Source organism: Prosopis cineraria, unplaced genomic scaffold, assembly GCF_029017545.1.
Source record: "Prosopis cineraria cultivar Desert tree isolate PC_DT_omini unplaced genomic scaffold, ASM2901754v1 PC6, whole genome shotgun sequence".
Lineage (NCBI taxonomy): Eukaryota > Viridiplantae > Streptophyta > Magnoliopsida > Fabales > Fabaceae > Prosopis > Prosopis cineraria.
In genome coordinates, this window is record NW_026555337.1 from 14,233,448 (window position 1) to 14,248,167 (window position 14,720).

At 29.4% G+C, this 14,720-nt stretch overlaps 1 protein-coding gene across 1 annotated transcript; it reads right to left on the bottom strand.

Moving 5' to 3' along the window:
- Nucleotides 1-7,109: 7,109 nt before the first annotated feature.
- Nucleotides 7,110-8,412, bottom strand: LOC129314294 (extensin-like). The gene is made up of 2 exons (XM_054957692.1): nt 7,807-8,412; nt 7,110-7,704 (listed from the first exon to the last, which is right to left on the bottom strand). Exons 1-2 carry the CDS (start codon nt 8,336-8,338, stop codon nt 7,373-7,375), a joined length of 864 nt encoding a protein of 287 aa, XP_054813667.1. The 5' UTR covers nt 8,339-8,412; the 3' UTR covers nt 7,110-7,372.
- Nucleotides 8,413-14,720: the final 6,308 nt, after the last annotated feature.

Here is a 14,720-nt window from a genome sequence, read left to right on the forward strand (position 1 = left end):
GCAATAGTTTTTTTCCCCCCAAGTGAAGCAACAATAGTTGTTGGGATAAAAAACATCAATAATTTATTCTCTTGTGAAATCTCTTCTATATTTTCTTATTCTACTTTCTTTCAAATGGCATATATTTTTGTCAACTTCTACTTATTCAAATGGTAACCATCACCTTCCTCATTTAGAAAAAATTTGGTTTGAACTCAGCTTTGATATGTTGAATGCGTGTGTGTGTTTTCTTTTCTTATAAAGAAGGGCTAGATAGATTGGGTAATTAAATAAAATTATGAAAAAATTGGCATAATCTCTGGATTACACATACACACACCCTCCAATTCTAATTATAAGATACAATTAACTATTTCATGATTTTTAAGGAGTAGTAGTTGATACTTTAAATTTGTTTAAAAATGTTGGACTTTTAATTTTATCCTTCACTAAACTTAATAATCATAATAAAATGTAATTAAAAGCATGCCAACAACTTCTTATAATTAACGATAGTAAGGTGAGGGAAAAATTAAGTACAACATATCTTTTGTCCTCTATTTAGAACTATGAAGTTAAGACATTAAATATATATAACTGGATCAATTTGATGGCAAAAGAGAAATAATTATTGTTGTGCTTACATTAAGTTTTATCATCATGTGCCTCCGCTCAATCATCCCTGCTCAATATGGATTTACATAAATTATATTATTTTTTAAATTATCATTCAATAAACTTTCTTTCCAATTTCCAATGATTTCAGCAACATATATATATATATATATATATTATATCCTTATACTATATATAATATATTAGCTTTGTATACCAATAAGATTGTGTATAGCAGAAAGTACTAGTCCGTGATAAACTAAAATTTGAATCTCTATTAGGAAAAGTACCCAATTTTGCTTCAAATAGGATTACGGCCAATAAGATAATCTGTGTGCATAAATATATATTTCCTCTATTAAAAAATATAAGATATTTTAATCGAATCTCACCTCTCAATAAAGTTATTACTTGTCTTTAAATTAGGCTTATCTTTTCATATTCACCCTTATTTAATAGGGTTTTCACTCTGAAAAAAATATAAAGTGATTTATTTAATATGAGTACTTTGAGAAAAAATATAATTATTACACCTTAAAAGATTAAAAATGTCTTATATTTTTTACCATTCAACTCTTAAAAATGCCTTACATATTTGGAGTATATATATGTGTGTGTAGCTTTGTATTTAATTAATTAGAGCAAGTTTTGCAGATGGGGACGCCTTCTTTGTTTGCTTTTTTATTTATTTATTGGACACGTTAGTGGGGCTCATCTTTTTAACCAACCAGTGTTGATTCTAACGAAAGAACAAGTTATATGACTATTTAAATACGAGATTTTAAATTAGAATATACGCGAGAACTTTCCCCAATTAGCCTCATAATGCAGAGAATGTTGGTCTTCTCTATGATTAATGAAATGTTAAACAAAAACTCGGTCGTACTGTTTTGACATTAGATATATTTTTTGGCAAATTTAAAAAAGACATTAGGCACATTTCAGTTTCTTAATTACCTTAAAATATTGCTGCTTAAAAGCATATTTGGTGTCGGCACAGGTTTACGCTGACTTTTTTGCACACGGTGTAGAGACTAAAGACTACTCCTTCAATGACTCCTCAATAATAAGGACATATTAACAAATTTATATACATTAAAATTTGTTAATACTTTTAAAATTCTAAAATTATGTACTTTGTAAAGTACTATCAAGTTCATTAATTAAATGAAGTTGTTTAATTTGTTAGAAGATTGTTTATTATTTAGTTAGGAAATATTAAAGCAAATGATATTTAAAGAAAAAATTACTCCCACTATTCTATTTTTTATAATGACATGTTTAGATTAAGAAAAGGTAGGGTTAAAATTAGTTTAGTATCGACAACTTTTCAAAATGACTTTTAAGCAAGTTTGAAAACAATAAGTCGTTTCTCCCTATAACCATAAAGAGATGGTTAGATATTGAGTTACATTTTTTGTAAATGAGTCACGTGTTAGATTAAATTTTATAAAAAGTCTTATAAAATAAAGCTGAAAGAAGTAATGTTTTAGACAGGGTCTTGTTGATAAGTTTTGAAGTCTTAAGGCAAAATTATTATGGAGGTCTATTATTAATTAAGTAATGTAACTCATAAATATGCATATTATTTTGGAACTTTTGCAAATATAATTCATATTATAGGATCAAACTAAGCAAACAACCCCACATTTATTATATTTTGCATTATAACCAGTTTATTACATTTGTTAATGATATAAATTTGTATATCAATGATAAAGTACCCCTTGTATATTAATATAAATTGATAACTATTGCACCTAATCATTATCACTTGTCATTGGTTTGATGCCTCCCATGTCATTAACATTTGCCATGTGGTCAATGGATGTTGTCAATTTGTCAATAGTGTCTTGTAACTTATTCAATTTGAAAGGAAAGTATTACACCTAATTAATTATCACTTATCACTGTCAAATGCCTGAATTGTCATTAGCCTTTGCCATGTTGTTAATGGATGTTGTTAAGTTGCCAATAAAGTGTCCTATAACTTATTTAGTTTTAAAAGAAATAGTTGCACCTAATAAATTCGTACTTGTCACTAGCAGATACCTTACTCTTGTCAATAGCTTTTGCCTTGTGGTCAATGAGTGTTAACCAATTGTCAATAAAGACATGCCTTATAACGTGTTTAGTTTTAAATGAAACTATTGCACCTAATAAATTTGCACTTATCACTGATAGGTGCCTCACTCTTGTCAATGCATTTGCCTTATGGTCAATGATTGTCGTCAAGTTGTCAATAGAGTACTCCAATTTAACATGCAATTTTGTCACATATGTAATAAATTGTTGTATGTATCTTGTCAATCACGGCAAACCACTTATCAATCATTATTGGCCACTTGTCAATGTGTGGTAAACATGTAAATTTGTAGTTACCATTCACAAGAAAAACATACTTGTAATAATCATTCATATTGGCATTTATAAAGTTAAGTATACAAAATTAACGAACATGTGTCACAAAAAGTTTATACATAATCATCAATCAAGTTCTATTCTAAAATCAACCCATGACTGAATTAGTCATTTTATTTCCTCTTGCTTTCTTGAAATCCTATTAATAAAGACATGGCTTTAATTTGCACTCCTTCACATTGTTAGGATGATTTAATAGTCACCACAAGAGTCCAACCTTTTTCTTGTGAAGGTTCTCTTGCACCACAAATTACTTGTATAAGGTACAATGAATACGGATTATAGGAAGAGTGAAAAGGTATAACAAAACATTCATACTTGTGAATGTTTTGGCATCGTATACCCATTCTTATTTTTAGGGTTGTCCCATGCTTGTATGCATGTCATAACATGCACAAGAATGGCTAAACACAAAATTAAAAGCATAAGTGCAAAATCAACCTGTTCATGTCTTGAGTATGAAAATTGGAAAAGGGCATAGAAACCAGGATAACGTGATTAAATTTGTGAAATTCATTAAATCAGAATATAAAAAATCAGTAATGTATCATATTTTTGTATACATGTTTAAATCTTATTTTTATTATTTTTTAAAAAGTGAACAGAGCCCCCAAAAAAAAGAAGGAAAAAACAACTCCCTGTGCAAATGGTTTCAAGCCCAAAAAGCATTTGCATATGATGGCGTGTTAGGCATGTAATAAATCATTCGTTTAGTTTTATCCTACCATACAATTGGGATTGAATAGTATTTGACAGTCAAGATAAACATATATAGTAAAAAATGGGTGCAAAGTTGACTCCAAATCACATGAAACAGAGTTCTGTGAAAGAAAATCCAAAAGATACTGAGGAAAGAAAAGTAGCTAAACTACAAAACTTGGGTCCAATTAATCCACTAGCAACTGATTCTAAAATGTCATTAACTTAATTGATATACTTTTTACCATTTTACCCTTGATTAATCTAGTTAATCCTCATTAAATTTTTTAGTGTTACAACCATCATGACACTCTTGAGATTCAAGAAAGGGAGGGAGAATTCATATGGTCTGAGAGTGAGTGGGTGAACCTTTGGCTGAATGACCCCTCATAATTAGAGATCTTGGACTAGTCTAGTCACATGTGCTAGTCTTATTCATATTTGAAACCCATGGAATCTGTCAGAAGGAATCAGGAGAGGAACAAAGATGGTTCATTCATTATGCGTATCATAGTTTGTGTTAATTACATGCTTGAGTACTTGAAATATCGTTAGAAACATGCTTGCTTTGCATGCTCATTGATTGCCACCACTTATATGTACTTGAGTTTTAGTTCTCTAATTATTGAGATGTTTATTTCATTCCTGTTATTTAACATTTTACAAGCAAAGATCAAGTTAAGAGCAAACGGGAGGCTTCTAAAGCTAGGGATTGAGTACTTAATTGCAATGTCTCTATATTTTGTGGAACTAAATTTATATTTCCACCTAGGGGTCATGCATACATTATGCTTGCATATGGCCATTGCTTATGAATTATTATTGGCGTTTTTGGTTTATTTGGCCCATAGTAGGGGTTTGCTCCCAATGTTGACTTTTGGCAAGTCAAATGATTTATGCAAGTGTATTTTGTTATGTTAGACTCTTTGAAAGTTTGGATTTAGTACTGGTATGATTTGAGAAAATTCATGTCCCTACCTTGAATTATGGTTGTTGAGTTAGTTCATTAATGTCCATTGAATATGGTTCAAGGCCTAAAGAGAGCTAATGGCTTGTGGTGGGAGATTTAGATATTTAGTTGAGAGTATAAGTATGAAAAAGTGTAAATGTGGCCCTAGGGTATTCAAATTCTCTATATGATATTGGATTTGTGTGAAACTAAAGCTATTGGTTAGATCATGAGATTGTCTACATGTAGGAGCCTAAATACCTCAGTTGGAGGTTAAAGTAAAACGTTGTGCATGCTAGAAGTTGGAGTCCAAGAGCTACCATGACAACAAGATGTTGTAATGATAGGTGCACTGTGACAGATGATGCCTATACAGTGGTGCATGTCAAACACACGTTCACCATGACAGATTGTACTTTTGTGATGTCTTTTACTCTTTTGACCTGGTTTGCATTGTTTTCAAGTCTATTTGATTCTCATACATCCCAAATGCTTTCTACTTTAATTTGATTTATAAGGGTTAAATGACCCTCTAAACTTACTTTTGAATTTAAATGATTCTTAGGATCTCAATTTTGAGAAGATTTTATACTTAGCCACTTTTTTTGATTTCTCCAACTATGTTTAACTCTTTCTACCATAGCATATTTTCTTAAATGATTGGTTTGGTTTTCATTACTATGGTAGTATTCATTTAATGTTTAAGTATATGGTATAAGTAAAAGAACATTACAACATAGCTCCAACTTCGTAGCTCTCTATTTCAATTTTTTTCTCTCCCTCTGAGTTGACGTGCTTGCCATTTAATCCACCTAGATGCTTGTGTGGAGATATATGCAAGCCACATTATCCACCATTAGCCATATCAGCAATTTTCAGATAGTGTTAGCGGGGAGGGATTAACAACCCTAAATATGGAAGCCACATCATCCACCATTAGCCATATCAGCAATTTTTAGATAGTGTTAGTGGGGCGGGATTAACGACCCTAACATTTGAAAGTATAGGGCCTGATTAAAATTTTTTGTAAACTATAAAGACCTATAAAGATATTTCCCTAATTAAAAGTTATTGTTTAGAGGAGTTTGGTTAAGTAATGAGGGAACTTTATAGTTAGTTAGGGTCAGCGATATTAAATATTTTTCAAGAAACAACTAATTTTAAATAACTTTCTTTAACTTACACAAGATAGTTGGAGCTCATAAAAGAATCGATAAGAATAGTTTCCGCTGAGTTAGTATCAAGGATCCATCATGTACAAGTCTTATAAATAGGATTGAAAGAAGTAATGAAGTGTTTATGTATTGGAAAGTTGTGTCATCTCCAAAGCTACGTACGAAACTGAACCCGAGTCAAAAATTTATTGTTTGGAAAAGATGTTCAAAGCTTTGATTCTTATGTCTGGATCAAAAATGAATAGAAATATATGGAAAGTCATATGCAGATCTCTTTACTCGGATGATGACTATATTCCTCAATGAGACCTTGCATTCATATCCACCTAAACTATAATTGATAAGCATCCAAGATCAGAGAGAGAGAGACTACCATTAAACAAACTTCAGAAACCTATTTAAGGTTTAAGAAGATGGTCCTTACCAATTTAATTTTGATTGTGAACTCTGCATTCTTTAAATGTAGCTTTTCTTTGTTACCAATGGTTATAATTACAACATGTATAGCAATAACATCTTGATGGAGAATGAACCACTTATTAGTAACAAACTTTTCTTTCTAATGATTTCGACAAGTGTTAATTAATAAGAGCAAGTTTTGCAGATGAGGACACCTTCTTTCTTCCTTTTTTTTTCATTGGACTCCTAAAGTTCGTCTTCTTTCTTTGTAAGAGTCACTTGTCAATATTTTTGAATATGCAAAAGTGGACTTATTAAAATATTAACTGAACTAATTCAAATTTTAGCAACTTTTATTTGTTAATTTGTAAGGCTTGCTGTTACAAATTAATAGGTTTGAAAATGCATGAGGGCACTTGTTATAATATCAAATAGAATTGTTAAAACTTGACGTTTCAATAAGTGTTACTTTCCGGCCAATTTGATTGGGTTAGTTGGCAAATGTTTGAACACGCACAAGTGAACTTGTTGAAACCTTAATCAAACTTTTACTTTCCAATTTGATTGGGTAACTAGCAATTTTCTCTAAAGAAATTGTTTTTGTTATTTAATAATATAATATAGGCAAAATGATCGATCTGTAAGTACATTTTCATTTTGATTAACACTTTTTGGCAAATTTTGATTATTTACCATTCAAATTTAAATTTTTCAGGCCTTGAATCTTGTTGGGAGGGGTTGATGTATGATTAAAGAAAATAAAAACCATTATTAATCCATCAAATTATAAAATTAATTTTGAAGCGCTGCAAATACTAAAAATAAGTTCTTTCGTAGGCCTTTTTGATAATACTATTTGACATATATAGAAATAAATCAAGAAATCAAACTCTTCTGTATTATTCACTCGATAACATTGTACAAATGGTATTACATGCATAATCACAACAAGGGATGCATTATAAGATATTCACTTTATTGTAAACCCTATTATCAATGAAAGTATTGAATACAAACAGAAATAATGGGTATAAAATTATCACCAAAACAATTCAAATAGGGTTGATAAGAGCAAGCTTATTAAACTTTACCAGAGGATCACTAGTACACATGAGGAGGAGGCGGAGGAGGTGATTTATAGTAGTAAGGTGGAGGAGAAGTTGATGGTGGAGGTGGGGACTTGTATACATGGAGGCGGTGGTGAAGGAGATGGAGGTGGTGGTGATTTATAAACATACGGCGGAGGAGGTGAGGGGGATGGTGGAGGTGGGGACTTGTAGACATAAGGAGGGGGTGGTGAAGGAGATGGTGGAGGCGGGGGCGTGGGACTTGTAAATATATGGAGGTGGTGGTGATGGAGATGGGGGTGGTGGGGAGACTTGTATACATATGGTGGAGGAGGTGAAGGAGATGGTGGAGGTGGAGACTTGTACACATATGGAGGTGGTGGTGATGGAGAAGGTGGGGGTGGAGATTTATAGATTTATAATAATTGGAGGGGTGGTGATGGAGATGGAGGAGGAGGTGAGTTATACACATACGGAGGCGGTGGTGATGGAGAAGGCGGAGGTGGAGACTTATAATAATAAGGAGGTGGTGGTGGTGGAGGGAGACGGAAGAGGAGGTGACTTATACACATATAGAGGTGGTGGTGTTGGAGATGGTGGAGGTGGAGACTTATAGTAATAAGGAGGCGGTGGTGAGGGAGATGGAGGAGGAGGTGACTTATACACATATGCTGGAGGTGGCGAGGGAGATGGAGGAGGAGGTGACTTATACACATATGGTGGAGGTGGTGACGGAGATGGTGGAGGCGGAGACGGAGACTTATAATAATAAGGAGGTGGTGGTGAGGGAGATGGAGGAGGAGGTGACTTGTACACATATGGTGGAGGTGGTGATGGAGAGGGTGGGTGGAGGTGGGAGACTTGTAGTAATAAGGAGGTGGTGGTGAGGGAGACGGAGGAGGAGGTGACTTGTACACATATGGCGGAGGTGGAGATTGGTATGCATAAGGGCTATAATCAGCACTAACACTGATTGCAACTAGGCAAAGTGCCATTGCCAGTGTGATCAGTTGAGGCCACTGCCTTGGCCCCATCGGGCTTCCCATGATCTTCTCTTCTAGTTATCTACAACTTTCTTTCTTTCTGTGTTTAATTTGCTTGATTCAACATGGATTATCCAACCCTTTATATAGTTGCAGCACCTGACCGTGGCTACCAAAATTTATTATAGTTTAATGCATTAACTAATCCCTCGAAGTATATAATGCTTCAAAATTTGAACCGGCTTCATCAATATGAAGCAGCTGCCTTTTATTGTTTTGCAGAAATTCATTTAATATTGTTTTTAACATTAAAATTGAGACTAATGTTCTGATTGTGTCAATTCTTTCCAGCGAAGTGTGCCATGGACAAAGTCAAAGGGTAGGAGTTGGTGAGGACAAACATAGCTTTGATAAGAGACAATTTGAACGCAAAAGCGCGTCTTGGAGAACACGTCTTTTTGATCTTTTCCTCATCTTTTATTTATTTATTTATTTTAAAAGACATAAACTAATTGCACCTCCGTCTCAAATTTGACGTATATTGAAGGCATTTTATTATTTCAAAATATAAGAGAATCTGGTAAAAATAAAATTTTATTAATAATATTTTTTAATATTATTTTTCAAATAAAAAAGAATTGAAATGATTATAGATTTAAAATATATTAAATAGGGGGTATTGTTAAAAGTTTAATTTATATTTTTACTTTAAAAAAGTAACAATGTAATGTGTGATTATTTAGCTTTGTTAGTTAGCATAATTTTATCTTAAATTAGCTTATAATTTGGGACAAAGGAAGTATTACTTACTATGATCTATAATAAAAAAAGTGATAATTACTTCACAATTTTATAAACAAATTAGTTGAAACCTTAATTTTTAAAAAAAATTATATATTTTTTTAATTATTCTACCATTAAATATCTTGTATATGCAAGTGTCTTAATAATAATGAGAATTGAAATTTCAATAAACCATTTTTAAGGAATAATAAGTCAAGTAGGGAAATAGTTGAATAAAAATTATAAACACTAGTCAATCTCAACGGTCAATGCCTTATATTTATGGTATATAAGGAGTATATTATAACAATGAGGAAATTGTGAAGAGCAATAGTTGGCAAAAAGAAAATAGCAATAATTTATTCTAATGTGAAATCTAGTCTATATCTTCTTATTCTACTTTCTTCCAAATGGCATATATTTCTATTTTCTATATTATATATACACACCCCTTCTGGTTTTAATTATAAGATAAAACTAATTGATTTAATGATTTTTAAGGAGTGATAGTTGATATCTTAAACTTGTATAAAAATATGTTACTTTCAATAGCCAAAAAAAAAAACGTGTTGCTTTCTAATCTGTCCTTTACTAAAATTAATTATTATAATAAGGGCATTGCATAGAAATTAAAAGCAGGCCATCAACTTATTGGAATTAAATGTGGGTAAAGTTAATTAATAAAGTTTGATTCAGCTAGTACAAATTTGACTTATAACCTATAAGGTCATATCATAAGTTTAAATCTCACTACCAATGTGAAAACTTTATTAGTGAATAATCTATAAATATCTTTATAAATACTCTTTAAATTTGAGGGCCCAAAAAAAAAATTAACTAGTTGAGCTTATTATATAAAGTTTTGTCATCATATCCCTCCCCACAATATAATCCATGCTCAAAATGGATTTACATAAATTATTTCTAAAAAATTGTTATTCAACAAACCTTTCTTCCCAATGATTTCGGCAACATATGTATTATATATCCATATAATATTAGCTTCTTATTAATTAATTAGAGCAAGTTTTGCAGATGGGGACGCTTTTTTTTATTGCTTTTTTTTATTCATTAGACTCGTGAGTGGGGTTTCGTCTTCTCCATAATTAATGTGAAACGAAAACTGGTTCGTATTTTTAGACATTAGACATATTTTTTGGCAAAATTAAAAAAAAGACATTAGACATATATTTCAGGTGCTTAATTATATTCCTTAGAATATTGCTATTTAAAAGTATAATTAGTGTCGGCACCGGTTTTCTTCGCTGACTTTTTTAAAACACGGTATAGAAAATGCTCCTTCAATGATTCCTCAATAATAAGGACATATTAACAAATTTATTTAAATTGTTAATACATTTAAAACTCTAAAATTATGTACTTTGTAAAGTACTATCAAGTTCATTAATTAAATGAAGTTGTTTAATTTGTTAGAAGTTTGTTTATTATTTAGTTAGGAAATATTAAAGCAAATGATATTTAAAGATAAAATTAATCCCATGAGCTATTTTATTTTCTCCATCTAGTATCACTGACCCTAACTAACTATAAAACTCCCTAATTAATTAACCAAACTCCTCTAAACAATAACTTTTTTATTGAGGGTGATTTAAATTTTTTTCAAGAAATAACTAATTTCAGCAAACTTTCTTAACTCATGTAAGATAAATGGAGCTCATAAAAGAATCGAGAAGAATAATTTGCATTGAGTTTGTGTTAAGTATCCATGCGTACAGGTCTTATAAATAAGACGGAAAGAAGTGATTAAGTGTTTTATGTATTCAAATAGGGGCGGAGTCAAAAAAATTCATTGGAAAGATTGAGATGATAAAGTATACTTCCTTCATTTAAAAATTTAAGGTATTTTAATATAATTTTATCCCCTAATAAAGTAGTTACTTACTTTCAAATTAATCCTATCTTTTTATATTTACCTTTATTAAACACCCTACAATTAATATAAAGTCATTTATCAATAGGAGTATTTTTGAAAAAAAAACAATAATTACACCTCAAAAGACTAAAATGTCTTATATTTTTTAATATTTAATTCTTCAAAAAATGTCTTATATTTTTTAATAGAGGGAGTATATGATAATTAAAAGAAAATTAAATCTATATATATCACTAACATAACATATATATTTCAATGTATATATTTATATTCAATTCTATATATATATAACAAAAATATATACATTCATTTTTTTAAGTTTTTCTCATTGATTTTTCATAGCATAAAAATGTTTAATCATCGTGTATATGATAAAATTTTTAAAAAATTCCTTCTCAATATAAACTATCATTAAATTGAAAAATATTTCATTTTTTCCATAAATATTGAATAAGTAATTTTACGTTAAATATCAAGCGCATAGTTTTAGATTTTTATATTAAATATACTCAAGGATAATATACTCTATCAAAATAGTTTAAGCCATTTAGTTAGATATTTTCTAAGCTTATATATCCATGATCCATCTTCTAATCTATAGATGTGAGACTTCTTTTATATTCTAATACATAGCATTCAATATATTTGATTGCAATGCTTGACAAAGTTTGTTAATAAAAATAAAAGCAAAATTAAATGACATTAATGCTTTAAGAGCAACCATAATATTATGTTGTTAAAATAAATAGATTATATAGTAATTATATCTTCAAACTACTAAAACAATTGGACTATACATGTGTAAAAGACTGATATAAAATTAAAATGATAATTTTATTTAATATCTCATTGTTTCTATAATGTGACAATTATATATAATCCCTATATTTTATTAAAAAAATTAAAATGTTAGGGGGTACTGTGACCACTGTTGGTCCCCCTGTCTTCACCCTTGTCTTTGAAGCTACAAAATTGTGCCCAGTTTTCAAAAATTTATCATTTGGAAAAGTTCAAGCTTCAATTAGGTATAGATGAGTCTATTAATCATAATGAAGCAGCAACTTGTGGGGTATATATATTGTTGTTCTTGATGAAAAGGGAAATTAGATTAAATAATTTATCAAATATTTTAGATTCCATCCAAGTATAACAACTGAAATCCTCATGGAGAGAAGAATACCTAAAACTCAACTTACAATGTGACTCTATTGAGCGACCTCACTAATCTGCAATGAGAGCACTCAAACGATCACCCCCTTTTTTATCGTATTAAGAATATTAGAATTCTTATTTTGTATAATTGGACCATCACAATCATTTTTGAATGAACTAATTAATACCTATACAGATTGAATAGCTCACCAAACTAACCATGAAAATTTTAATATCACAGTCTACAAAGCTCTATCTCATGGTGTAGAGATTTTAATGTAAACTAATATAACTTAATTTATTATATTATGAGAAAATGATAATAAAGTCCTAAAACAATAAATTTATGACAATTAAGTTGGCTAACAAAAATTTTTAAAAAAATTAGTTGTAAATATTAATTTAAATAGTCATAAATTCAAGAGTTTTAACTATAAATAAAACATTTAAATTTTAAATATAACTGTCAATTTATAGTTGAGATTCCTGTTTACAACTGGTTGGATTAATATTTGTAACTTATTTTTTAAAAATTTTGTTGAGACTTAACTATTATTTTGAGACTTTATTATCATTTTCCTTTATATTTTGCACAATTTCCGTGAACTTTGTACTAGAAAAAAAAATTGGATTAGTGCACAAATTCTTTGGCAAAAAATATTAAAAGTTTACCTGCAACAATAAACTAAGTTTCATCATCTGGAAGCTTGACGTGCATTCATTTTTCGAACGTCTAAAGTCTTATAATATTTTGCTGCTCGTCGTTTATGTAAGAATAAAAAATTGTTCGTAGACGCAATCAAAAGAAGCAACAACTGGAAGGCCATTATAAATGTCTCAACAACTTATATTATTGGACCATATAAAATAATATTATTACTTAATTCGAGTATTACCAAATATAAAATGATATTTGTTTGAATAGATTATTATTACTTTACTATTAATCATAAAAATTCATTATGAACAAATCAAAGTTGATAATTACCGTATAATCGACACTTATTCCTCAATTGAATCATAAGATAGTTCAATTGTGGGATGATAATTCTATTTTAATTAAAATATTATCTATATATATACAATTATATTATAGTTATTTTTAATTAAAATGTAAAAAGCATAACAAATTCTCAATAATATGATACATATGGTAGTGTCGCCAACGGTTAATTTAATTTCATACTTGCTTTTTATTATTTCTCCATTTTAATTTCATGTTTGCTTTTGTTTTCTTGAGTTTAAGTCTAGATTATATTGAGACCTAGATCTTGAAATAATGGAATTCTAGATTGGTATTCTGTCCTATGGCAGACAGATCAGGGCAATGGAAGTTGAGGGTAAATATGTCATTTCACAAAATATTGAAATGCCAAACAAGTTTCTAAGGACTAAATTATAATATGGATAAATGAGCAAATTATTTCTTAAATTTTAGGTTTAATAGTATTATAAATTTTAAACTTATTTATTATACAAATTGTTCTTTCAAACTTTAAAAGAGGTATAATCTTGCCCTTGCCATCAATAAAAATTAACGGTAATTGTTAATTAATCAACAATTGTAGAAAAGGACCCCCAAAATTGTATTAGAAAAAAAGATCAAATTTTTTTTAGTCATTTTCTATATTTTTTGGGTTTACTGTCTGTAATTTTTAAGTTATTTATTGTAATTTTTTATTTTTTTGTAATTTTTTATATATTTTTATATCATTTTTAGTCATCTAATGGTTAAAATTAATTTTTGTTAACGACAGAAGTTAAATTATAACGTTTTCAAAAGTTAAAAAAAATAATTTACACAATAAATAAATTTAAAATTTATGGTGCTACGTTACCTAAAATTTAAAAGATAATTTCTTCATTTAATTAATAATAATTATTGCATTTTGTGGTATTTAAATATCATTCACATATGTTAAAAGTATTTTATTGTCATTCTCCATGAAATTATCGTGTGATATTTTAAGCCCCATGCAAGTTTATCCCCCAATATAGGTATCTAAAGTATAGTACTGTTAAGTCATATTTGACCAAGTATGCTTAATTGGAGTAAAACTCCTAAATACATTTTCTACTTTATATTTAAACCACGATAACTTATTCTACTAAAATTCAACTTTATTTGTAACATCAAAGATTCTTTAAGCTACAATATGCAGGGAAATTAAACTAGCATTAAAATAGACCATTTTGACTTTGCCCACTTGGCCAGTTGGTTTTTTTTTTTTCAAGTTTTGAAATTAAAACCTTAATTAGTTAATCCTTCCTTTTATATGGAAATAATTACGAGGAATCAATTTGAAAAGTTGATATTTTATCAAAACAAAATTCAAATATTATTATCATATCGATGACGATGAATGAGATGCATTATTGCTTACGTGACGAATTTGTTTTGCATCAACTTGACAATTTATTTGAGGTCTTCTTAATTGTTTTTTTTAGTGTCATATATATATATATGTGTATGTATGTATATATTAAAGGTTAGGTGAGTATTGTTTCGGGAGTTCATTAAAAACCAGACATATCTCTAACTCAAAAGACATTTAGAAAACACTTATAAATCGTCCATCAACTTTTATAGATTATGAACCAAAT

Coding starts and splice junctions, on each gene's coding strand:
- LOC129314294 (XM_054957692.1), bottom strand. CDS start 8,338: ATGGGGCCAAGGCAGTGGCCTCAACTGATCACACTGGCAATGGCACTT. Junction 7,705..7,806: donor TTATTATTATAAGTCTCCAC/CTCCGCCTTCTC, acceptor ATAAATCTCCAC/CCCCACCTTCTCCATCACCA.